Source organism: Nansenia antarctica, assembly GCF_963989245.1.
Source record: "Nansenia antarctica genome assembly, chromosome: 13".
Lineage (NCBI taxonomy): Eukaryota > Metazoa > Chordata > Actinopteri > Argentiniformes > Microstomatidae > Nansenia > Nansenia antarctica.
The window spans coordinates 17,354,611-17,381,495 of record NC_137683.1 but is presented as its reverse complement, the minus strand read 5'-3'; the positions used below and the strand labels follow the sequence as shown (position 1 = coordinate 17,381,495).

Here is a 26,885-nt window from a genome sequence, read left to right as displayed (position 1 = left end):
GCAGCCAGAGACATTGGTGACAGGACTGATCATCATCATGATCAAGATTTACTTTTCCATAAAACTGTAGTGCATTAGTACAGTATGTTGGTACAGAGTGGTAATAACTTTTAAAATAGCAAGATACACTCACCAAGGCTGTTGACAATGCACCACACACACACACACACACACACACACACACACAAACAGCACTTGAAGAAATGGTAGAAAGATATACACTAACATTAAGACGTAGGACTCGGAGACCTCCCTCGCTCTGTGCTCCAACTGAGGACATTAAGAAGAGGAGTGACTGCTCCGTCAGCCTGTTGCCTAGAGTACACAGAAGACCCAGAGCAACACAAAAACATCAACACACCTTAACAATAAATTGCTCTTGTTGCCTTTACAATGAGAAGCAAATCATTTCAATCATGTCAACAGGCGACTAGTACACAACCATTCTTCTGTGTGTCCAATGGATATGAAAACATTACTACTGCCTTCTAGAAAAAAAACTCTCTCTCTTACTTCAAAACTGTGGCTCTTTTCTATTAATTATTTTCTATTCTATTGGCTCTATCTTATATATTATTTTTTCTAGAAGGCAGTAGTAATGTTTTCATATCCATTGGACACACAGAAGAAGGATTGTGTGAGAGTTTTGTGTGAGAGTTTTTCTATTATAACGGAAAGACCAAGATGATGTCATACTGAATTCAGTGAAAAATGCAATCTTAGACATGAGATGTGAAGTACATACTCCTGCAAGTATGTATTTTACATATAATATAAAAGAATGATCCCATTCCAGACACCGCTGTTGTGTAGTGAAAGTGTTGCTGACCAGCCAGGTTGAGGGAGGTGAGGGCCGTGTTCACAGGTAGAATAACTTGCCCCCCTGTGTGCTGCACCTCTGGCTCCAGCAGGGGGCTCACTATCTCAGCCACCTTTGGCGCATAGAAACACAGGAAACTATCATAGAAACACAGGTAGGCATACAATTACAGATGTGTTCAATTTGAGTTTGTTGTGTATGATAAGATAGATGGATTTCCTCTTCTCACCGACTGGTCCCTTTTGAGAAGTAACATCCTTTTCTCAACAATCTCCTCAGGAGTCAGAGCAAACCGAGCCAGCACCTGAGGAGAAGATAAAGGGGAAGGGAGAAAGCGTCACTGCTGTTGCTGTTCAGCAGTTGTACAGGCATAATGTATTATTTGTATCGTGTGGTGCAATCATTTTCTTGTTAGCAACGTACACTCATAAATAAGGCTATTACAAATCACTGAATGCAGTTGTAATGACTAGAGAGGGGGGGGGACAGTGCAGTAAAGAATCCAGAGTGCTACAGAGTTTGAGAACTCACTTTAGCCAGACAAACGGCCCCTGCGTCTCCAATATCATTGTTAGCCAGAGAGAGACACAGCAAGGAGCGGTTCAGACGGAGACCCTAGGAAACAGGAGATTCAGGAGAATGAGAATTAGTCTGATGGGCGGGATGAGAACAAGATGAATATCCTCAATCGCCTTAGTATTTTCAATTTAAGGCTGATATACATTTGAAAATGATCACAATAATCATACAAGCAGGGGCTGTGTACCTGTGCTATATGAGCAGCGCCAACATCACCAATGGAATTGTCGGCCAAGTCGAGTGACACGAGATTCTTGTTGGCAGAGTGGGCTGTAGACAGGGCTGAGCCAATCAAACAAGCGCCCTTCTCTCCAATCCGGTTGTTTCGCAGGAAGACATTGGTAAGGCTTTACAACGGATGAGGAGGAACGACATACTTCAGTAAGAATGGAATAAGTGTGTGCATGTGTGTGTGTGTGTGTGTGTGTGTGTGTGTGTGTGTGTGTGTGTGTGTGTGTGTGTGTGTGTGTGTGTGTGTGTGTGTGCGTGCGTGATTTTCGACAAAATGCCCATTTGTGAATAATAAATGCCAAAATGAAACAGTGACTCACAGACTATCTTCAGATATAAGCATGTGGTAGCTATGCTCCGGAAAAGGGTTTCCCTCCAAAACCACAGACCTGAAATGGGGACAATGTTGTGAATCCCTCATCGGCTCCGCCCCCTCCTGCCTCGTTGGCGCTCGTTGAGCCTCATCAGGCTCAAGTGGAGACAGCTGGGTCCAGCTATCAACTCAGGAGGAGGCAGCCCTATAAGAAGCCCCAGAAACCTTCCTCCGACGCTTGATTATTTTGACCCATGTGGTTAGTAGTTTGGCTCTCCCTGTTGTCTCTTCTCGTTCAAGTAGTTTCTCTTCAGAGTTTTGTTTGTTTGTTATTTTGCTAACCGTAGTTGTTTTTCTTTGTTGATCCTCGCTCCCCAAAGGAACCTGCCTCCCCCTGCCTAGACCTCCTGCCTGCCTATCGACTACGTCTCCTGCCTATGTCCCTGCCTGCCTAACGACCACCCCTCCTGCCTATGCCCCTGCCTGCCTACCGCCTACTCCTCCTGCCTAACCCCCTGCCTGCCTGCCGCCTACTCCTCCTGCCTAACCCCCCCCGTCTGCCTGCCTGCCGACTATTCCCCCTCTCTGCTCTGGACTGGTTAGTACACGTACATATTTCAACACTTCACTCATCTACATATCTACACCACACTAGTTTTGCACGCTAGACACTCACACCCAGACACATAGAGTACAGTTCCACTCACACCTCATTTACATTATCCAGTTCTCTGGCATCCACACATTCCCCCCACTTAGGCCCCGTTAGAGTAGGGTTATTCTTTTGTCCATCATTTTAATAAATCCTTTTATTATTAGTTTGCCTCTTGTGTCCGTCTGTTCTGGGGTTCTGCCACACTTGACTCTTTTTGCTAGTGCTACCATAACAGAATAATCAAGCCAAAATGAGTCAAGGCAGCACCTCGGGGCAGACGCCCGCAGTTAAGCCCAACCCAGTGTCCCATTCAGTTGACGAGCTTGTTTCCGCCCACGCGGCCGAGCTCGCGTCCCTCCAGGCGGAGTTGTGTAAGGCTTTCCCCTCCGTTCAGGGTAACATCGCTGAGCTCCAGAAGTCGTCCACCTCCGCCTCAGCTGCTCTCGCCTCCCTTGCTGTCCAGATGGGCACTCTTGTCTCTGCGGTGGCTTCCATCCAGCTGAGGCTGAACACGCTCCCTGGAGGAGCTGCAGTCCCTGCTCCCCCTGCTGATTCACCGGGGGTTCCAGCCCCCCCAGGGCGAGCTCCCGCCCAACCCGAGCCCAACCTGGTCACCCCTCGACCCTTTGGAGGGAACTTTGATCTGGGCAGAGGGTTCCTGACCCAGTGTGAACTTTTTTTTGCTTTCCAACCGTCCAAGTATGGGTCAGAAGAGGCTAAAGTAGCCTTCATTATGTCCCTCCTGGTGGACAAGGCTCTAGACTGGGCCATAGCCGTGGTGGGCAGAGACCCACATCTTGCCCAGGACTACGAGGCGTTCCGCCGGGAGTTTTCCTTTTTGTTTGACCACCCCTCTGACGGCGCGGACGCCGCCTCCAGGATGCTGGAACTCCGGCAAGGCTCCAGGACCGTCGCGGACTACACCTTAGAGTTCCGGATCCTCGCCGCCGACAGCGGGTGGGGAGACATAGCGCTCCTTTGCGCCTACCGGCGGGGTCTGAGTGAGGCGGTGAAGGACCTTATCGTCCGGGACCGCCCAGGCTCCCTTCAAGAACTGGTCACCTTGTCCCTACAAATGGATGAGCGCCTGCGGGAGCGCCGCCAGGAGCGCAGCCAACGCGCCGTGGGGCCCGCTCACTCGGTCCCCAGCCGCACGTCCTCTCTCCCCCGTTTTGCGGCCGCCCACTCGGCCCTGCCCCCTCGGGTTCCCATGCTCTCCCCAGCCCCGTCCACCTCTGAGTCAGCAGAGGAGCCCATGCAGGTCGGCCGGTCCCGCCTCTCTCAGGAAGAGAGAGAGCAGAGAATGCGGGGCGGGCTGTGCCTGTATTGCGGAAGACCCGGACACGTCCTCCGAACCTGCCCGGCGCGGCCAAAAGACCCGGCTCGCTAAAAGAGGGGTTTTTGGTGAGCCGTGCCTCGATCCCCCAACCCATCAAGAACCACAACCGGCTGTTCCCAGCCACCCTCTCCTGGGGTGAGGAGTCCATTTCTGCCGGCGCCCTCATTGACTCCGGGGCCGACGAGTGCTTGATGGACATCACCCTCGCTCGTCAGGCCGGCATCCCGCTCGTTCCCCTCGACCATGCCTTGTTCCCCCAAGCCATCGATGGGAGGCCCTTAGGTAGGATCACGCATAGCACTGAATCCCTCACCCTCACCATGTCCGGTAATCACGTCGAGACGGCACGTTTTCTTGTCCTCCACGCCCCCACTGCACCCCTAGTATTAGGTAGGCCGTGGTTGGAGAGACACGATCCCCACATCTCCTGGACCACTGGACGGATTTTGGGCTGGAGCATCCCCTGTCATGCCAACTGCCTACACTCCGCCCTCTCTCCGTCCAGCGGTCCCAGGCCCTTAGTCTCTCCCCCGGACCTCACTGGTGTCCCCTCTACGTATCTTGACCTGGCCATGGTGTTTAGTAAGGACCGCGCCCTTTCACTTCCTCCTCACCGGCCGTATGATTGTCCCATCAACCTCCTTCCCGGGGCAGCCCTTCCCAAGGGTCGTCTCTACAACCTCTCGGTCCCGGAGAAGGAGGCAATGCGCAATTATATAGCCGAGTCCCTAGCCTCGGGTGTAATTCGACCATCGTCTTCCCCCCTCGCGGCGGGCTTCTTCTTTGTGGCGAAGAAGGATGGTGGCCTGAGGCCCTGTATAGATTTTCGTAGTTTAAACACCATCACTGTTAAGAATAAATACCCACTCCCCCTTATGAGTTCCACTTTCGAGCCACTCACTCACGCCCGGGTGTTCACTAAACTTGACCTCCGCAACGCCTACCATCTGGTTAGGGTCAAGGAGGGGGACGAGTGGAAGACCGGGTTCAACACCCACCTCGGTCACTTCGAGTACCTGGTCATGCCCTTTGGCCTGTCCAATGCCCCCGGAGTCTTCCAGGAGCTGGTCAATGACGTGCTGAGGGACATGATAAATGTTTTCGTGGTTGTTTACCTGGATGATATCCTGATCTTTTCCCCGACCATGGAGGAACACCACCAACACGTGCGCCTGGTCCTACAACGGCTCCTGGAGAATCGTCTCTTCGTCAAGGCGGAGAAATGCGTCTTCCACTCCTCCTCTGTGACGTACCTGGGTAACGTCGTGGAGGAAGGGCAAATGCGCGCCGACCCGGCTAAGATTAAGGCGGTGGCAGAGTGGCCACGACCCACCGACCGAACACAACTCCGGCGCTTCCTCGGGTTCGCCGGGTTTACCCGGCGGTTCATCAAGGGGTTTAGCCAGGTGGCGGCCCCTCTCACTGCTTGTACCTCCACTGTTCGCCCGTTCTCTTGGACCCCTGAGGCTGAGGCGGCCTTCTCCACCCTGAAGGGCCTCTTTACGACCGCGCCGGTGTTGGCCCACCCGGATCCAGCCAGGCAGTTCATCGTGGAGGTAGACGCTTCAGACACGGGCGTCGGGGCCGTTCTCACCCAGCGGTCGGAGGAGGACCAGAAGGTCCACCCGTGTGCCTACTACTCTCGCCGGTTTGACCCTGCCGAGAGGAACTACGATGTGGGCAACAAGGAGTTGCTGGCCATCCACGCTGCCCTCGGAGAGTGGAGGCACTGGCTGGAGGGGGCTAAGCTGCCGTTCCTAGTGTGGTCTGACCACAAGAACTTGACCTATATGAGGACGGCAAAAAGGCTTAACCCTAGACAGGCACGCTGGGCCCTGTTCTTCAGCCGATTCGACTTCACCCTCACCTACCGCCCGGGGTCAAAGAACGTCAGGGCGGACGCCCTCTCCCGGCTGTTCCCGGGGGAGTCCCCGGATATGCCGGTGACCCAAGACACCATCCTCCCCCCTACCCGGGTGGTAGGTGTCGTCACCTGGGCCATCGAGTCGGTGGTCAGACAGGCCCAGCGTGCCGAGCCGGACCCAGGTACCGGACCCCGGCACAGACTTTTTGTTCCCTCCACTGTCCGGCCGCAAGTGCTAGGTGGGGGCACTCTAGTCACTTTGCCTGCCACCCTGGCTCCCACCGGACAGCGGAGTTTATCAGCCGACGTTTTTGGTGGCCCACACTCCGGGGGGACGTTAAGGAGTTTGTGGGTGCCTGCACCATCTGCTCCCGAAGTAAGGCCTCCCATCGTCCTCCTTCGGGCCTCCTATGTCCCCTCCCTATCCCCGGTCGTCCTTGGTCCCACATCGCGTTAGACTTCGTTACGGGGCTCCCCTTATCCAAGGGTAAGGACACCATCCTAACCATTGTGGACAGGTTTTCCAAGGCTGTCCACTTTGTCGCCCTTCCCAAGCTCCCCTCCGCGGCCGAGACTGCTGACCTCCTCACGCTCCATGTGGTGAGGCTTCACGGCATTCCCCACAACATTGTGTCCGACCGGGGCCCCCAGTTCATCTCCAAGGTGTGGCAGGCCTTCTGTAAGGGAATTGGGGCCTCGGTCAGCCTCACCTCTGGATACCATCCGCAGTCCAACGGACAGGCCGAGCGGAACAACCAGGCCCTGGAGGCAGCCCTGCGTTGTGTCACCACCAGCAACCCCGCCTCCTGGGCCAAGTACCTACCATGGGTGGAGTATGCCATCAACACCATGGAGAGCTCCGCCACGGGTATGTCCCCTTTTGAATGCTCCTTGGGCTATCAACCTCCTCTCTTTCCCCAACAGGAGCTGGAGGTGGCAGTCCCGTCCACCAGGGTCCACCTCCGCCGGTGTCGGCGCATCTGGAGGACCACCCGGACCGCTCTGCTGCGGGCCACTGAGCGGTCCCGTCGCTGTGCCGACCGGCGGAGGGTGCCAGCCCCGGCCTATCGTCCCGGCCAGAAGGTCTGGCTGTTGGCCCGGGACCTGCCCCTCCAGACCGCCCAGACCTCCTCCCGTAAGCTAAATCCCCGCTATGTTGGGCCCTACACTATTGACCGGATTATTAACCCTGCAGCGGTTCGATTAAACCTTCCCCCTGCTCTCAAGGTCCACCCAGTATTTCACGTGTCCCTCCTCAAGCCTGTTTCCACTAGCCCCCTGTCCCCCCCCGTTCCAGCCCCCCCACCTCCCCGGGTCCTGAAGGATGGCGACCAGGTGTGGACGGTTGACCGCCTACTGGCTGTCCGCCGTAGGGGACGGGGGTTCCAGTATCTGGTGGACTGGGTGGGTTACGGCCCCGAAGACCGGAGCTGGGTGCCCCCGTCCTACCTCGCCGACCCCACACTCCTGGAGGATTTCTATCTGGCCCACCCGGACGCTCCAGGACGGTCGTCAGGTGCCTCCCCTAAGGGGGGGGGTACTGTTGTGAATCCCTCATCGGCTCCGCCCCCTCCTGCCTCGTTGGCGCTCGTTGAGCCTCATCAGGCTCAAGTGGAGACAGCTGGGTCCAGCTATCAACTCAGGAGGAGGCAGCCCTATAAGAAGCCCCAGAAACCTTCCTCCGACGCTTGATTATTTTGACCCATGTGGTTAGTAGTTTGGCTCTCCCTGTTGTCTCTTCTCGTTCAAGTAGTTTCTCTTCAGAGTTTTGTTTGTTTGTTATTTTGCTAACCGTAGTTGTTTTTCTTTGTTGATCCTCGCTCCCCAAAGGAACCTGCCTCCCCCTGCCTAGACCTCCTGCCTGCCTATCGACTACGTCTCCTGCCTATGTCCCTGCCTGCCTAACGACCACCCCTCCTGCCTATGCCCCTGCCTGCCTACCGCCTACTCCTCCTGCCTAACCCCCTGCCTGCCTGCCGCCTACTCCTCCTGCCTAACCCCCCCCGTCTGCCTGCCTGCCGACTATTCCCCCTCTCTGCTCTGGACTGGTTAGTACACGTACATATTTCAACACTTCACTCATCTACATATCTACACCACACTAGTTTTGCACGCTAGACACTCACACCCAGACACATAGAGTACAGTTCCACTCACACCTCATTTACATTATCCAGTTCTCTGGCATCCACACATTCCCCCCACTTAGGCCCCGTTAGAGTAGGGTTATTCTTTTGTCCATCATTTTAATAAATCCTTTTATTATTAGTTTGCCTCTTGTGTCCGTCTGTTCTGGGGTTCTGCCACACTTGACTCTTTTTGCTAGTGCTACCATAACAGACAAGACAACAGAGAAACAGAGCTTAAGTGTTCAGCCATGCTTTCATTATTTTCTGCACATCTCTAGTGTACGATGACACAACGTTAAAGAAGCATCAAAGGAGACGGATCATTAAATCACCTGAGGTTGGAGCACATAGACACTGTGTTCTTCAGGGAAGTCAGAGTTTGATGTGTCAGCCCAGCCCAGCAAAGACTAAAAACACAAATCAACACAGGAACAAAAAATGCAGCAGAACAATCATAGGATATCAGTCCACTGAAAAACACAATTAGCCAAAATATAGTCATCCTAGCACACCCATTCTCAGAAAGTGGGTTTAAAGGTAGCTAAACTATTGTCGTATAGGCCTAATATTACAGTAAAGTAGTTCAAGAGCGCATCTATCTTTCTGACACCTCCCTCTGTGTACTTACTTGAGGTGCTGGAGACTGCTGTTGGATGGCAGTACCTTGTTAAACACTCGCGCCATCAGTTCATCCACCTTCCAACCTATGAAGTCACATTCAAAATGGCTCACAGAACTTCTGCTGAACATTATGGTAACAAATACATGTTTATGTTGTGTGGTTAAGTCAACTAGTAACTAGGCAACGTTGTTTATTATGCAGCATTCTACTGTTGTTCAGAGACAGTAAAGGAATAGGTGACGGCAGCTGCTGAAAGTGGGAACAAGTCTGCAACCAATCCAAATGTTCTGACCTTTATTCTGAAAAAAAAAAATACATGTCAACATTGTTGAAAATCAATGACACACTCGCTAGTCAAGCCAGAACATTGCAATGCAAAATGGATTCGGTGAGTAATCCCCACTATTATTATTTTTTTTTTTTAAACGAATGAATAAATGTCAGAACATTTGGTCGATTGCCGACTTGTTCCCACTTTCACCAGCTGCTGTCACGTATGTACTGTAGTTCTGCTCAGTGGTTCTCTCACCGAACACCCTGACCGCTTTTACATCGAAAGGGCCGTCACTCTCACTCTCTAGCTGCACTTGGAGGGGGGCTTTAGGACACCACGTTGTCTCTAAGGCCACACAGATGCAACGGGTTAATGAAACAGACTATACAAAAGATGGACATATATAATAAGTGTCAGTCTCTGTTGTATGGCTGATGAATGCCATGTGGGTTGTTGTTGTTGTTGTTGTTGTTGTTGTTGTTGTTGTTTACCCATGTAGCCTCTGGTGGTGACAGCAGGGATTTCCTTCATGCCCAGAAGAGCACACAGTTCAGGAAAGTCAAAATACAGACTGCCATGGCACTGGTAGGCATCTAGAGAGAAGAGAGAGAGAGAGAGAGAGGGAGAGAGAGAGAGAGAGAGAGAGAGGGAGAGAGAGAAAGAGAGAGAGCAAGAGAGAGAGAGAGAGAGAGAGAGAGAGAGAGAGAGAGAGAAATGAAGAGACCAATCACCTCTTCTCTCCTATAAAAGCCTCATCTGCCACATATACTTGCAACAGACTGTCTGACTCGGTAACTTGAAGATGTGTTGCAACTGAACAATAATGACACATTTGCTAAATTAAAGCTGTATGCTACTGTGACTTACCTATAATGCTTTGAGTTGCTTTGAGTTGTTTTGCTTTGAGTTGTTTTTCAGCCCTCTTCTCCATCGTTGCTAGCTAACAATCCCTGTAGACTTGGATGAACATGAAAGGATAAATCAAGCTAGCAACGTTTCGGAATTTGCGCCGAAAAAACTTTTTTTTAAATATATGTTCAGTTTAAAAGAGAGCAGCACAGACAGGGTGGCCAGATCAACTCATATCACGACTATGTGACAAGACAATGTTTAAAAAAAATGTCAGAATGTCCATTTACATTGTAATTTAATTGATAAAAATATTAAGTCTCACTATTACTACTGGCTAAACTACTAGTTGTCATTTATAACAGGCGTTATTTGTGTTTTTACCAGAAGTTTACCGTTGGTATCTGTGCTAGCTAGATACATTAGCTAGCAGTTAGCTGTGTGCTGTGAACGTCGGACAATCTGGCTAACTAGGTTTTGTTGTGGTCGTGATAAGACAGCCGGGCATTGCCCTTATAACATGAATAACTATTACCTTGTTTAATACACAATAATGTATAATATAATATTATTACGATGTTCTCCTTCCGAGGTGAGACCGTTGATCTCCGTTGCTGCTGTCAGTGCTCTGTCTGTCGGGTGATTCTGAAGTGTTCTAAAACGGCCGGCCGGGCTCGCGACACAAGTTCAAACAAAACCGCGCTAAGAGTCGAGGGCTGCGTTCGTAAATTCGCTCTGAGATCGCCGGAGGGCACACTGGGTTCAACGTCACTAAGGGACCACGTAATTTGATTGGACAAGAGGCATTCCATGAGTGAATTTACGAACTCAGCCCAAGTCAGTAAATTCAATTCAGTTCTATGTTGGTTTATTTGGAAACAAGCGTTTCCTTGTGACACAACATAGGCCCCACATAACAGCTTTAGTCAAAGTAGTCAATGACCTATCGCTGGCTTCAGACCAGGGGGGTCATTATAAAGCTGTGTGTAGGACTGGTGTGAAAGCGTACCGACGAAAGCCAGAGCGTTTACACACACCAATTCTGATCTACACAGTGCGCACGTACGTCCCACGCCTTTTTCAACTCAAAACTTTGCGCACGTGAACGAGCCTCTTGTCCCACCCTTTTAACAGCTATAGAGTTGCCTATAAATGGTCAGTGAAACACCCCTAATTAATATGAATATTATGAATATTCCATCGTGACTACACGATGACAGAAAGGCAAAGAAAAAAAAGTTCTGCGCAATGATTGACTTCATGTGAATGGAGTAATTATAGAAAATCATTAATCAAATGTTTTGCTATATCCACATTCACAACAGCAAATTCACCCATATTTAAATATTGTAAAAATCTAAAGGTGACTGATTTCATTTGTCTTTTGTGTTTGTGTTTTGTTCAGTATTCATGTTGGCTAATCTTGGAGGCTGAACTGCTGACGCACTTGTGGACTCATGTACAGTAGATTTCCTCAATACATTCATTTCTGAAATGTAGGCACATGTAGGCATGTATAAAAATACATTTCTGTACATAATATATTGCGAATGCATTTAGCATTATATATATATATATATATATATATATATATATATATATATATATATATATATATATATATATATATATATATATGAGCAATGAATAAACAGATGACATACTATCCAGGGTAGAGTAAATTCCCATATGGTAAAATAAATATATTTAAATATATTTAGAAATATATTACGGTATGGGAATTTACTCTACCCTAGATTGTATTTAATCTGTAGTGTTTCCATGTAGAAATACAGCGTAAACCTGTAAAGATGTCAACAAAACTGGTGTGCATCAGGATCACTCGAGATTCGAAATGGAAAAGAAAACACATTCCAGTGGATGACGTGCAACACCAACCCTCCTCCAAATGTAATATCATGTTAGGACCACCTTCCCTCAGGTGGTCTCAGGGATGCGTTCACCCTTGCCTTAAGTTTCCAGGAAGGCTTCATAATTTGGGCGGATTTATTTGAATTCCGTGTGGACTATATTGATGTTTGATCGTCTTTGAAATATTCAACTTTCTCCGCACAACTTTTAGTTCACTCGGGAAAATGGCAAACCAAGGGATGCAACTCCTTGGCTTTGTCTTGGCTTTCCTTGGCTTCGTCGGACTGATAGCGTCCACAGCCATGCCCGAATGGAAAGCATCGTCTTATGCGGGGGACAACATCATCACGGCGCAGGCCATGTATGAGGGGCTGTGGAAGTCCTGTGTGTCGCAAAGCACAGGTCAAATCCAGTGTAAAGTGTACGATTCACTCCTCCAGTTACCGGGTAATGTACTTTAATTGTTTCATCATTACGGATAGTTTACTCTTATAATAAAACATCCATAACTCATCAGAATCAGAATCTGAATTTATTTTATTACATCAATGTACGGGTACACAGACTAAAATTCTTGGGTTCAGGGTTCGTTCCACATTGGCATTTCAGCAGAATACAAGATCAATAATAAAACAAAGCAGTATACTGTATATAAAAACAACAAAATCAACAATCAATAAAGCAGGATATAAAAACAAAATCAACAATCAACAATAGCAGCAATAGTAATAGCTTAATAAAAGTTTTAGCAAGGTCTGACAGTGTGCATGGGAGGGGGGGGGATGTAAGAATGTGTCCCTAGCCTCCACACAAGACCTCATGCATGTATAGACAAGTCCTGTGAATGCCAGTGGCACGCCTGCTATGAAAGAGGAAAAAACCTGAGTTCCACACACCAAACCCTTCATAACTGTACTAATCTCTCTGAATATAACAGGCCTCTGTACAGGTCTCTTTTGTAAATGAGACCCTGGGTCTCAATGAGATTGTTTTACCTGTATAAATAAAGGTTAATGAAAAAAAACAATGGATTATGATTTAAGAGATTACGGTACTATTAGATTTGTATGAAACATACCAGATAAATCAAACTACCAACTGAAGTCTATTCCCTTGAATGAATAAATGCAGTTACATCAAAGAACGATTAAATTAATGAAAAAGCCTTTAGTCTAATGAACTTGTCAATGTCAGTGTAAGTTGTTTGATGTGAAAAATATGACAGATTCCTATTTATTTTGATCTCATGTGTCTGATATATAAGTAGGCATACATGCTTATGAGTAGAAAGCAATTTTAGAGAGTTGGAGAGATGTTTTAAAATATTTCAATCTTAAATCAATGTGTTCTGTAGGAGATATTTTCAAGAGCCATTTTGAAAGATAGTACAGTAGCCTATACAGTAGTCCTATCCATGAACAGGCGTATTCTGTCATTGACTGTGTCTACGGGACCTCTCCGTGTCTCTAGGTATGGTGCAGGGCACGCGAGGTCTCATGATCGCTGCCATCCTCTTCTGTGGCATCGCCATCCTGGTGGCCACCGTGGGCATGAAGTGTACCACCTGCCTGGCGGAGGACAAGGCGCAGAAGAATAAGGTGGCCCTGACTGGAGGAATCCTGTTCATTATCGCAGGTTGGGGTTGTACTTTAGCTTTATCAGATTCATCCTGTTCTTCTTACAGGCGCTTACACGTACACGTACAGTAGGGATGAGTCATTCTGCCACAGACTTGTGTGTTTGATACCATTCCTTATTCCATTACAATGAGCCCAGACTCACTCGGACAGACAGGTTGCCTTGCCACAGGGTTAAAAACATAGTTGAGTGAGGTACCTACGATACCTGTAACATTGTTAACAATTGTGAACCCTTCTCATCAGTGCCAATTGTTTCACTGGATTCCTATGCCCAAACCAATTTCTCGCCTCCATTTCTTGAATAATGTTCATGCCCATGAGGTACTTATTTCATAGTCTACTGTATGTATGCTACGTAATATGCGATAATGCTCCCTGAATTCTTTTGTGTGAAATAAATGATTCTTCCAAAGTAAACTTACTGATGTGCTGTAGCTGTCAGCTGCAGCACATCTGAGGTTACATCTTAACTGCTCCTCCTGAGACATCTTCTGACCCTCACCACTACGTCTCCTAAAGACACCCGCTTTCCCCTCTACTGTGTCCCTAAGAACTTATATTGCCCCCCTTGTACTGTTTCTCAGTTTCTCCAGTAATATAAAAAAAAAAGAAAAAAAAAAGTTTTAGTAGAAGGCGATAATAGGGAGAAGGTTTTTCCTTCTATCAGTGGCCCCGGGCCCGAGCTAGAGTACTCTTCCTGCAACGAATGGTGGACTGCTGATTCACATGCTTAGTATTCAAATGTATTGATTGTAAGTCGCTTTGGAATAAGGCGTCTGCTAAATGCCAAAAATGTAAAATGTAAAATGTAAGCCACTTCTCATTGAGCTGGTCATTTTCACGTTGTTCCTGCGATCAAACCATGTCTGTGTCATTGGAGCCTCTCGTGTTACCCTCTGCCTCACAGGTCTGTTTGCTCTGGTTGGGACGTCCTGGTATGGGAACAGAATAGCAGCTGAATTTTACAACCCCTTCACTCCAACAAATTCCAGGTATGGTGTCATTGTACAACTGATAGAGGAATGAACAGGCATTGTTTTATAGACTTATACTGTATCTTCACTGCATCGTCCTCTTAAGGCAAGTACATTAACCAATTGTACTATATAAGTGTTTAACATATAAGTAGTATTATCAATTTCGTCTACAGTATTTTCAGTTCTCGTATCTGTTTCAGAAGCTTGAATCAATCATGTTACAGTACATTGTGTCGAGTAAGTTGATTCACTGTTGCACCACCTCTATGCCTCTGTGTCTACAGATATGAGTTTGGAAAGGCCCTGTTCGTGGGATGGGGCGCTGCTTGCATGACCATCATAGGTGGAGCTTTCCTTTGCTGCAACTGTTCTAGTGGGGCGTCAGGGAAGTCCACCCGCTACCCCAAGCCCCACTCCATAGGCCAGTCTGGGGGCGCTGACTATGTGTAGAACCAGGGAACCTCCAGAAGATTTAAAATAAAAAAAAACTCCATCACCACCCTCTATTTAGCAACACTATTGCCGCTATGCAAGGGCAACAGCACCTCATCTCAACAAAAGTGGATTTGTTGTTTGTTATGGTTAGGGTTTATTTGGTTTAATGTATTATTTCCAGTATTTTGGTTGTATCGTAACATACTCCATTATCAAGCAAAATATAAGGCTAGTCATGATGTATGCTGTTTGAAAAGTATGTTTGTATAGATGTGTGCCTTGTCCTATCTTTGGAAAATGCTCTGAAAAGCAAAATGGAGGAGCACAAGGGTGGGTTAGTTAACAAATGATGGTAGAATATTGCCAAAGTTGTATTAGAGTGGTCTGGGTGGTCATTGTTATGATATTTTCTGATGTTTACGAAACAAATGTTTTTATGAGTTACCACAAAAAATAATACCCTGTTTTAATAAAGATTTCCTACCAAAATGCATACACTTCTGTGTGATTACATGTAATAATGGGCAAATAGTGGGTTTAATGGCTTTTAAAGATGCATTTGATTACTTTGACTGGCAAAAGGTTTGATTGAATGTAGCTGCCCTGTGCTATGGCAAGTTTTCTTTCTTTTGACTTGCCTTGTGGCGATAATTTTGTCTTGCAGAAACATGTCCAAGAAGGTCATTAGAACATCAAGAGGAATTTGTGACAGAAACAGAATGAATTTGGAGTCATATAAATTCCTACATTTAAGAATACATGCTTGGCAACACTTTCACTTTCCTCTGAAGGCAGTCATAAGTAATTACCTATTTTACAACGACTGTTAAAATGTTTCAATGAACAATGAACAATCCTGAGGGGAAATGTGTAGCCCCAAGGATACACACCTCCAGTAATACAAACAGACGCAAGCTGCTGGGGAGTAGCTGAACTGAAAGGCTTTCCTCAGACCTGCCTCAACCTGTCTTCACATGCCCACATCTCTCTCTCTCTCTCTCTCTCTCTCTCTCTCTCTCTCTCTCTCTCTCTCTCTCTCTCTCTCTCTCTCTCTCTCTCTCTCTCTCTCTCTCTCTCTCTCATTCCCAGAGAGAGAGAGAGAGAGAGTATTTTTTTCATCCTCTATGGCCATCTAAATTCACTAATTCCTTAGCAGACAGCACCACCTGCTGCAGATAAAAAATGGGGTTACATCAAAATAAGTCAAACACATTTCAGGGTTGCACATTATTCTATAGTACAAAAATGGCCATCTGTATAATTACCTGTTAGAAACTGTATGGTAATTACATAATAACTGTAGACCTATGTTGCAGTGGAAACAATCCTGTAAAGTGTTTTGAAAAAGAAAAGAAGAAAGAAGATTAGATATTAACATTGTTAAACTAGAATAGCCATTATTGGTTATTTACTGAAAACGCTCAGTACCACAAGGTGGTGATAACACTACATTTGATTCCATTCAGCAAACAGTAAGATGTATAACACCTCACATGCATAAGGCCACAAGAGGCCAGCAGAGGTTCAATTTTGGCTGCTGGGTCATGTCACTGCTTGGCCCGATTAGAGATGAACTGAAGCAGTGTATTTTTCTCCTTGGCCTTGTCTAGGATGATAAGAAGGATGAGCAAACTGTGCCAACTGTCAACTCAGATACCAAGCCAAAGTTTGCACTGAGAAGTAACAGTGATGCATATATGGGTCATTTCTACAATCCGTGCCCCCATAACATACAGTATTAACACATATTTTGTGTGAATTATGGAACAACGTTAATTTAAAACATGTTTTTGTTGTATGGATAGACTCCCTTTACCATAAAACACAATGATATGTAACTACAGTATCAGTTAATTTAATTAATAATAAACCATCTGTCTTCTGTGTCACTAACCTGTTTTGCCATGTCCCCAATCATAGTTCACAAATTCTCTACATTTTCAGTTATCATGACATTCTACTTGTACTATTTTATTGTATTTGACTATTTGTACTGCTAATTGTATCCTGTCTCGAAGCCTAAGACGTAGCCTACGACTCTTTTAGGCAGGAAAACTACAGTTGACACAATAATACAGTAACATCAAGCTTGCTGTGAAAAAGTAAGATAATGTGACACACTATTTTCATGGGTGATAATGCCTTGTTGCACATAACATTTAAATTCATAGGCAATCCCATGCAATCAAATATATAGCTGAAATATGCCCTGAATGTGCAGTTATATCTGTTCTGCAGCAATGTAAAAAAAAAAAAGGACCTACACTTTTCAGGACCTACACTGTCCTGTGAATAAAATGAAATGGATTGTGCTTGAGGTAACCTCCACTGGTGAAATGGCTGTGAGTGTATTTTAATAACTCAATACATTCAATAAATCAGTCAATCACTAGGTAAGCCCTTGGTATGACGTCATACATGATGCAATGGGACCACATGTCTAATCCTTTAAATGTCTGTTTTTGGACGTTTTTATGGTCCATATTCAGAAGCGAGGCAGAGACTGGCATTTTGGCTGATGAAATACACTGACACAGCAAACAAGGGTTCCTTCCTACTTCAGCCCAAGTATTGGATCTGGAGGCCATCCAACTCTTACTAATGCAATCATTCTTGTGTTGATGGCAAACACAGACATTTCAACATGGTGCAGTGTCTGTGCTGTTTCAACCCTAAGGGACAAACGGGCGTCAATTTGATCTCCAATATTCTCTCTATTAGATTCTGTGTTATTGACTGTGACATGACTGGCCCTTTATCCTTGATTTATTTAATTCCCATATAGACTATCATTCATTATCATATAACAAAAAAAAAGTGTACAAATAGAAAAGTGGCCAGGTATACATTTTTAAAAAGGTTTCTAAAAAGTGCTCAAAAAGTGCTCCTTGAAATCTAGGGGGACACATGGATTTAATGATGAGAAAGAATCACTGCCTCTGTAAAATGTGCTGAGGTGAAAAGATCCATGAAAGGGACTTTAGATGATATCACTAACACTGGACATATTTATCCGACATTTGGTTGCACCTAGTTGCCCAAAACACAATTGATGAAAGACCCATTTCTCAAACTTTCTCTTTTCTGGGTATGGCAATTCTATTTCTTCAGTATCCTATCAGATCAAATCATGGTCAGTAAAAATAAGGGTTGTATTCTCAGCTGTGCATCACAGTCTGTGTATTCCTTACTTCCTCAACATCTGGTTATGAGAAATGTATGATCAGGCGTCATGTATGATCAGGCGTCATGTATGATCAGGGGTCATGTATGATCAGGGGTCACGTATGATCAGGGGTCATGTATGATCAGGCGTCATGTATGATCAGGGGTCATGTATGATCAGGGGTCATGGGGAAAGTTGTCGTCTATTTCTTTGAAATAAAGAGACCACAGAGCATATGTGAAGTGGGTCGTTAAGTGAATGTCACTGAAATATAAACACTTGGTTTGGTGATGTGGATAGATTCACTAACTCATGACTTCAAGAACCGTGGAGCATAAAGAGATGATTGATGTTAGAAATAGCTAGGCTAGATAAGTACAGAGCACACATCAGACAGTACATGATCACATTTCACACTCCACACCTGGGGAAGTGGGCAGTTGAGGTCAGGACCCAGGGTAGAAGTGGCAAAGATGACTTGGTGAAGACGTCAGTGGGTTGCCCCAGGTGGAGGTCGGTGTGAACACTACCACTGACCACATGTGTTGGCCAGAGCCGTCAGGGAAATCCAGGTTTCTTTTCTTATCTTAAATTGGACATATTCTTTGGGGATTCTTTTGTGTTATGGATTATCATTATGGACAATCATCCGCTTGTGCTGGTCGACTGCAGAGTCTCGTCGGAGCTTGCCGTAACCAATTGCCTCCCCAGGTCACAGCACCTCCAGCATGGAGCATACTCTTAGAACTCAAGTCAAAACATACATGTGGGTTAGTTTACTGTACCAAACTACAAAACAGCCATTGCCCTCTAGGCTAGGTGAACATAGTGTTAACTGGATGGCTAGCTCTCTGGCTAGTGGTTGTGCTAGTTTGAGAAACATAACAAGACTTATGCAAGGCTGGCTCTGAAATGTATTTAATTTTGGTACCTTGTCTCATGTATTTTTAAAAGCGTGGTATAATATTCACAAATATACAGTAACTTAATCAAATTATTCCAGGTCCAGGGCTCTCAAGTCTCACGCATTGGGCGTGAGACACACGCATTTCAACCCGTTCACACGCCGCGTGTGTCTCACGCCCAATGCGTGAGACTTGAGAGCCCTGCAGGTCCTTCTAGACAACTGCAGAGAAAGAAAGTTGATGCATGCCATTTTTGGACCTACTCCTTTGGGGCAGCTAACTCAATTCTTCTCCTTACTGCAACTCATCATGAGCTCCAAGGAGACACATGATGGCTGTTACGGCTGTATTGTGTTGTGTACAGCCATAGTGTGTTTGTGAGTTGTTTCTTGTGTTGATTTTCCCAGGTGATTGTCCTTCCTCCTGCCTGCTGCCATGGTGACGGCTTGATTGAGTACAGATGTGCTCAATCACTCCCTTAAGGGTGGAGGGCGGATAAAAGGGTGGGAGAGACACTTCGATGGTGCCAGTGGGCCAGACGACAACTCCTGAGTTGGTTTTGTTTGTTACGGCTGTAGTATGATATCTTAGTTCTGTAGGTTGTGTTTGTTAGTGTTAGTTGTAGCACTTTAGCCTTATTTGCATTTGATCTGTTAGTTAAGGTTGGTTAAGGTTAACCACTTGGCCAGTTACTTTATCCTTTATTATATATATTAGATTGATTCGCTCTTCTTTTTATAGAGTAGTTTTCAGTTAATGTGTTTCTCGGAAACCTGTTTGTGTTACCTTTTTACAATAAATGTTGTTTAATTTATATTCTCTCGTCACCTCTGGTTCTTGTCCCCCCGGCGTTATCTTATTGTTACATTCCATATCCCTAGATTCTATATGGGGTCGTAACAATGGCTGATAATGTGGTGATCATTGGTTGTCATCAGGGTGCTATACTATTTTGGAGGATAAAAGACTGAAAATATCCCAATCAACAAGCTTTTGCTGAAGTTGGGAATGCCCCAGTGCCTAACATGGTTATCCTCTTAGCTAAGAGACCGAACTATGTAAGAGGTTAAGCCTATTGTAGAAATGTGTAAAAATAGAAAAGTGGCCAGGTCAGTTTTGTTCTAAGCATAGAATGAATCTGATTGGTTTAGGGCAGAACAAATCTGATTGGTTTCTAAAAAGTCAACATTAGTAAGAGATAGCTATCTGCTTAATCATTAAGGTTTAAAACATTTCTAGTTCCATCTATTTATTCAACGTGACAACATGGTAGTACTTGTGACTTTGCCCCTGGGGTAACATAACTGTCCATCCCTGTTTTGTGTCCATAGCTGATTCTATTTTACATTTCAATAAAGAAAATGTTAGCTGACTTACTTTTATATTTGTTATAGCTAGCTAGCTCTATTTCTTCATTTAACATGAGTAGCTAAAAGGTTATTTTACTCTTTGCTTCAAGTCAGGAGACCAGTTGTAAAGTAGATATGTTTTTACTTTTGTTAACTACCGTAACCAATGTTGTTGTTTTTTGTTGTACACGTTCTTTTTAAATAGCACTCTGATTTGTTCTGCCCTAAACCAAATCAGATTCTTTCTTTAATTGACTTTATGTCCACCTCCCAAAAACACTTTCCATTATTCTTTAAATAGGCTAACTAGTGTTATTCTTGAATGGTTTAACCAAAATGTCTTTGCCCCACAGACAACACAAAACATCTACCTCCCCTTCATTGAACTTTGGCATGAGATGCTGGCAATATGACCAACAAAACACACTTCATGAGTCCCCTGATGCACACTTTGTTGTTGATTCAAACGTGTTTTTTCGTTTAGACTTTTATTACCACTATGACTTAAGCCTGGATTTTAGATTTTAAAAAATTAAATAATTTAAATTATTTTTAAATTAAAAGAATAAGCCTGGATTTCCTTTAAGGTCATTGATGGAATACCCCCAGCTCATTATTCATGTCCACATACAGTTGTCTCTACAGTAGTCTTCAGCCTGTGTCAGTGGTTTTCACAAATATACTGTACAATGCCCTGCGTAAGTAATGGGACAATAAAGCTTTCCTTCTTTTGGCTCTACACTCCAAAAGTGTTTTGTCTATTTTAATCAAACAATTACTATAAGGTAAACCGGGAACAAGTCGGCAATCAATCAAATTGTTCTGACTTTTATTCAGAACATTTTAAATACATTTTGGTGAAAATCAATGACACACTCGCTAGTCAAGCCAAAATATTGCAATGCAATGGTTTCGGTGAATAATCCCCACTACCCTACACTAACTATCCCCACTACCCTACCCTAACCCTAACCCTAGTGTGGATCACTCACCGAATCCATTGCATTGCAATATTTGGATCAACCGCTGATGGTTGATGAACTAGAGAGAGAGACTTCGGCGGTCAACTCCCCCCGCCCGCTTTAAACACAGCTGCTGTCCAATTCGTCGGCGTGTTTTTTCCACGCCCATTCAGACCGATGATCTGATTGGTTCAACACGCCCATTCAGACCGATCTGATTGGTTCAACACACCGTCGCGTAGCATCGTTTGAATTCAACAAACACACACAGCTGAATGTGAGGGAAGGCAACCTGTGTAGACTAGAATATCTATGAAGGCGACGATAACAATAGGCACCAAAAGAAGAAGAAGAAGAAGATAACAATACGCAATTTAGCTGATTCGTTTTTGGAGACGTTTCGCTACCGACTGGTGAGTGTGACATCGACATTTCCTAATGTGTTTACCAAGTGAAGTTGCAAGCATGCCCAATCTTTCCCCTCTCCTTGAGAAAAGAGTAGCTAACAACAGGGTTAGCTAGCTGAGTGGGCTGCTGCCATTACCCTTGTCTACATGCATGCATGGATGCATGCTCGCCACCGGTGCAACGATCGTTGTTACATTAGTCGATGTGAACGTATTAGCTGCTGTCCCCAATTCGACACGATTGCGACAGGACTGGACATGCTCAGTGATGCATCCAGTTGTATGCAATCGTGCATGTCCATGCCCCGTAATAACTTGTGATATAATCACATATGACTGGTCAGCCTTGTGTTGCAGGGTGCAGGGGGAGGGTGGTGGGTACAAGTCGGAGTACAGACGAATGGAATGAGGAAATCGTTACAATGAACCCGTCCTCTTGATTTCTACCTCCACTAGCCTTCTCCCTGCTGTAGTGTGTAAAGCCCCATGGAAAGGGGGGGGTGGGGTGGGGTGGCAGTGGCACCAATGATCTTGCTATGATCAAAAGCATGTATAATAATAATAATGATGTAATATTCTCTACTGTGCCCTTGTTGGGAGGCAGGTCACGGTACCTACTGCCTGGAGAATGGTGCGCAAAGGAACAAACCCCAAACGTCGGCCCCCAAGCTCACCATTGAAGTCTTCTCCTCGGCGAAGCGGGGAATCAGGTGAGGGGGGTGGGGTGTACTGTACAAATAGACAACAGCATCTGTTTACTCACAAAACAATACCCTCTGACCAGGGGGGTATTCCATCAACGTCGCTCAAGGCAATCCAAGCTTATTTGGTAAATCCGGTGGGATTTATCTAAAATAAGCCTGGATTGTCCTTTAGTGATGTTGATGGAATGCAGGACGCAATAAAAAAAAACAAGTTTTATTTATTTATATCCCACTTCAACCACCAGTATTTTAATTAGGAGCTTTTTGCAAGGAGAACCAATGAGACCGCAACCGCAGGGGTAGTAGTAGCCTAGTGGATAGTGAGTTAGACTGGTGGTCATGAGTTCAAATCCCACCTAGGAACACCACCACTAGTGTGTCCTTGAGTAAGGCACTCAGACCTAAGTTACTTCAGGGAGACTGTCCCTGTAATCTCTAATTGTAAGTCACTTTGGATAAAAGTGTCCACTAAATGGTTAAAATATAAATTTAAAAATGTAGGTGGTTTGTGCATTCTCATGGAATCAATCCAGTGGATGACGGTGTTTGGCTCTAGTGACCTACTTTCAAACAAGGAGGAACCCAATGTCACTAATTGGTGTTCCAGAGGGTGTTGACCAGAACAGTGTTCATGTTGTTGAATGATGGATTGGATCTCTCCACAGGACCAGCGACTGCCTCCCCGAAAAAAGGAAAAAGGAAAAAGTTTCGCCCCGGGACTCGAGCGCTGATGGAAATCCGCAAGTACCAGAAGACCACCCACCTCCTTCTACGCAAGGGACCGTTCGCAAGGGTGGTACGTGTACCAACAAAACAGGACAGTGACGGCTTCTGTGTTTAAGGAACCCTTTAGGCAACAGAGAAAGTCCACACTCTGGATCCAGCCTGTGGTCTGAGCCAAGAACTGAGATATCCCTCAGCTCTTCTCGGGCCGGTTTCACAGAGACTTACGCCTAAAACCCACCCCTTACCTTACCTGTGCATGGCGGAACGTTTTCTGGACTTTTTACAGCGTCGTCCTCACCAGACGCGTGTTTGCTGCGTTACCTCCGCGGCGCGTGTTTCTGGAGGAACCAGGACGCCGGCTACACTGCACAGTTTAGCCCCAAATTACTACTGGAACTCTGCATTATCCCGCTAATAGAATACAGTTCCAGTAATAACACTTTTCTCTCTATATTGTATTCTCTTCATCTGTTGTTAAATGTTGATCTATTTATATCGATCTATTCTTGCCAATTCCTTATTACCAGTGGACAGGGGGTAGGCTAAAACACTTTGAATGGACTAGATAGTACTTTCGGTTTGAACTGAGAATTTATGCACCCCAGAGAGGTGCACCTGTTGCGGGCAGATCCACCTCTGCCTCTGTGACTGATCCACCTCAGAGGCTGTACCGTGTCTTTGTTATCGATATGCAACATGAACATCTGTCCTCAATGAAGTGTAGTAAGGTTGTCTACCTGTGCTGTTTACACAGGTGCGGGAGGTGTGCCAGCAGTATCACGCAGGCTTCATGAGATGGCAGGGGTATGCGCTCATGGCCTTGCAGGAAGTATGTACACCTAATGCGTCTCACTTTTGTACTCTTTGGTCCCATATTGTTTTCCTGTGACCGCAACTTTGACATACTGTACTTTTTTTTATTTTTTTATCCCCAGGCCGCCGAGGCGTTCCTTGTGAAACTTTTTGCTGACGCTAACTTGTGCACGATCCACGCCAAGCGGGTAACGTTGTACCCCCGGGACATCCAGCTGTGTCGCCGAATCCGGGGACCGGATCAGCTCTGAGCAGACCGAGGAGGAGCACGGGCTTGCTGACTGTTGGTCAAACACAGACGGTTGCTTGCAGTTTTAACTTTAACTAAACTTTTTTTTACTGTGAAAATCTGTCTGGTTTTAATGTAAATAATGTATACGAGTTTGAAGTTGTGACATTAAGAAATGTTCATGGTTGAGAAAATCTATTGTAATAATAGATGACTTGGCTTATCGCTGTTCTGACCACACAATTATGTTGAAGAGACATTTTATTTTGATATATGTTTTTATATTATTAAAGGTGAAATCCATGTTCATTATTCCTGGTCAATCAATAATGAAAACCGTCTTGAGCTATCATTTCACGTTCTGCTGCGTCATAGCTATCGACTCGAAAAACCTGTGTTTACCTTACAAAAACATACCATGTTAAAATACGTCAGATGAGAGTTGTTGCACTCTAACCCTGCACTAAGCCAGTGATTCCCAGAGAGCAGCATGCGCTAGTTCTAGCACTGTTCAACAGAAGGACCTTGTGTGGGAAGAAAAGGGGAATCTTGGGAGAGAATTGACTCAAATGGGCAATTTGGAACATCAGGACCGACGAGGACCTTCAAAGCAAGACATCTTGACTTGGCTTGTTTTAAAACGTGGTTTTTCTTGTGTGAATGTCTACAATTGACAGCTTCCTCTAAAAGTGCTCCGCACACCACAACATTTAGCTGATGGATGGATGGATAGACAGACGGAGACAGGGAGGAATGGATGAATAGATGATTAGATAGATAAATAGATCCATAACTTTGAAGTACTGACTCCCAGGTAGCAAACACATACATACCACATGACAGCACATAATCCTCAACCTGATTGAGCCCATCACATGCAGTCACTTTATTAGGGTTTAAATAGTTTGCTATTATCATGTCATCTATGGATATGTTTCTTTGGATAACAGAAGTACAGTAACTATAGTAACTATCTGTATCGTGGTCCAATAAGATTTCAGATGATGATCAAATTAGATTAGATTAAATTCAACTTTATTGTCATTGCACAGTACAAGTACCAGACAACGAAATGCAGTTTAGCATCTAACCAGAAGTGCAAATAGGGACATAAAACATGATATAAAAAGAGATGTGTCATCAGGGCCGGTTTAGGGCCACAAGCGCTAGAGGGGGCCACACTTGAGCCGTTGATTTAGTGCAAGCTGCCACCCGTCAATCAAAAACACCTGTGGTGCGATCTCAAAACAGCAGTTGGGAGAAGGCACCCTTCAAATGCAAGAGACCTGGAGCAGTTGCCAAAAGAAGAGTGGTCCAAAATTCCAGTAGAGATGTGTAAGAAACTCATTCATGGTTACAGGAAGGTTGATTTCAGTTATGTTTTCCAAATGGGTATGCTACCAAATATTAATATAAGTGCAGGGGTGCCAATATTTGTGTCCATGATATTATATTCATCAATATTCATCAATTCATGAATAGCAGACCTTTTATACTGTAGTGTATGTGTTGAACTGTAAGCAAATCTTCACATGTGAGTGCAGTCTCATCATCTTACCAAGGCCTAGAACAAATGCACTACGGAAAACATTTTTTCTATAGAGCTGTGGTATACTGGAATAGACTCCCCCAATATCTGACCCTTATTGGAAATAAATCCAGCCTCAAAAAGAAACTGAAAGAAGCTGTTGTCCGGAAAGAAATTAAGGTTTAGCCCAGTCTGATTTTGCCCTGACGATAATACTGTAGTTTTGGTGTGAGCGCTCTGTCTTTTTTTCCGATTTGGATGCAGATAGATAGATAGATAGATAGATAGATAGATAGATAGACTTTATTTGTCATTGTTACAGTACAGGTACCAAACAACGAAATTTAGGAGGGGAGGCTCCCCTGGTGTTTAAGAAAGGAAAAAGAAACACATTTTGGAAAAAGCATAGATGCATAAAATCACAAGAAGGTAAGGAGCTGGTTTACATCAATAGAGGCTATGTACACAATCCACTGTACTATACTGCACAGATAGTCAACTAGGGTTGTCATATTTCACAAGAAAGTATTTTTTCACATTTTTTTAAAGTGTCACAGTTTGCAGGCTTGAAAATGTACATGTTTGTGCCTCAGCACTAGCTGCCATACAATCCGTCCGGACTTGTCCTGGGCCCAGAACTTAGGCCTTTTCTGTGTTCAGGGCCTTGACGGCCCTGTGGTAGAAGCTGTCCTTCAGTCTGTTTGTCTTAGCGGCCGGGGTCCTGTACCTCCTGTTCGAGGGCAGCTTGACAAAGTGTTCGTGCCCAGGGTGGGTCGGGTCCTTGGAGATCTTGGAGGCCCTCCTGAGACAGCGTGTTTTGTACAGCTCCTCCAGAGAGGGGAGGGTGGCGCCGGTGATCCCCTGTGCTGTTCTCACGACTCTCTGTAGATCGCTTCTCTCCGCTGCCGTGCAGCTGTGGTACCAGTTGGAGATGCCGAAGGTGAGGATGCTCTCCACTGCGCCGTGGTAGAAGGCCACCAGCATCTCCTGCTTGCTGTGTTGTTTCTTGAGGCATCTCAGGGTGTATAGCCGCTGTTGTGCCCTCTTGATGGTGCCTTTAGTGTTGTCCTTCCAGGCCAGGTCATCCGATATGGTGGTTGAAACAAATGCAGCTCTCAAATGTTCTGCTACTTGTCTTTTATTTAATTGTGTTATCTTATATTTTATTTATTAAATTTTCTTAGTTTTAATTGCTGTTGAATGCTGTTCACTAATTATTCCTTTGTTGATTGATTTTGTTATGTTTGATTGTCTGTCTTTCATGTGCACCCCAGGAGGAATAGACTTCACTATGGTGATGACTAATGGGAATCCGTTTAAATAAATAAACCTCAGTGCTTTTCATGCTTCTCAATGGTCAAAGGATCAAATTCCAGGTCATCGCTTTGGTTTTCATGAGACACATGCTCACCACAAAGGGGTAACATGACCTCACGGTAAACAACAATCTGGGACAAATAATCAGGACTGGTACCTCTCAGGTCACAGGAGTGGTTC

At 45.3% G+C, this 26,885-nt stretch overlaps 3 protein-coding genes across 3 annotated transcripts; 2 read left to right on the top strand and 1 right to left on the bottom strand.

The window, feature by feature from the left end:
• Positions 1 to 690: 690 nt before the first annotated feature.
• LOC308169341 (leucine-rich repeat-containing protein 71-like) lies at positions 691 to 26,885 on the bottom strand (the record flags this gene model as incomplete). Its single annotated transcript, XM_080544026.1, has 11 exons — positions 26,863 to 26,885; positions 9,694 to 9,783; positions 9,318 to 9,419; positions 8,559 to 8,634; positions 8,263 to 8,337; positions 1,951 to 2,019; positions 1,587 to 1,746; positions 1,352 to 1,435; positions 1,050 to 1,124; positions 830 to 932; positions 691 to 695 (listed from the first exon to the last, which is right to left on the bottom strand). Exons 2-11 carry the CDS (start codon positions 9,755 to 9,757, stop codon positions 691 to 693), a joined length of 813 nt encoding a protein of 270 aa, XP_080400152.1. The 5' UTR covers positions 9,758 to 9,783; positions 26,863 to 26,885.
• cldn1 (claudin 1) lies at positions 11,772 to 14,620 on the top strand (the record flags this gene model as incomplete). The annotated part of the gene is made up of 4 exons (XM_080544327.1): positions 11,772 to 11,994; positions 13,018 to 13,182; positions 14,095 to 14,179; positions 14,449 to 14,620. The coding sequence occupies 4 exons, from the start codon at positions 11,772 to 11,774 to the stop codon at positions 14,612 to 14,614; spliced, it is 639 nt and encodes a 212-aa protein (XP_080400453.1). The 3' UTR covers positions 14,615 to 14,620.
• On the top strand, positions 21,258 to 24,167 carry LOC308169627 (histone H3-like centromeric protein A). Its single transcript, XM_080544333.1, has 5 exons — positions 21,258 to 21,394; positions 21,993 to 22,098; positions 22,758 to 22,888; positions 23,573 to 23,647; positions 23,754 to 24,167. Exons 2-5 carry the CDS (start codon positions 22,017 to 22,019, stop codon positions 23,880 to 23,882), a joined length of 417 nt encoding a protein of 138 aa, XP_080400459.1. The 5' UTR covers positions 21,258 to 21,394; positions 21,993 to 22,016; the 3' UTR covers positions 23,883 to 24,167.

Coding starts and splice junctions, on each gene's coding strand:
- LOC308169627 (XM_080544333.1), top strand. CDS start 22,017: ATGGTGCGCAAAGGAACAAACCCCAAACGTCGGCCCCCAAGCTCACCA. Junction 22,099..22,757: donor TCGGCGAAGCGGGGAATCAG/GTGAGGGGGGTG, acceptor ATCTCTCCACAG/GACCAGCGACTGCCTCCCCG. Junction 22,889..23,572: donor AGGGACCGTTCGCAAGGGTG/GTACGTGTACCA, acceptor CTGTTTACACAG/GTGCGGGAGGTGTGCCAGCA.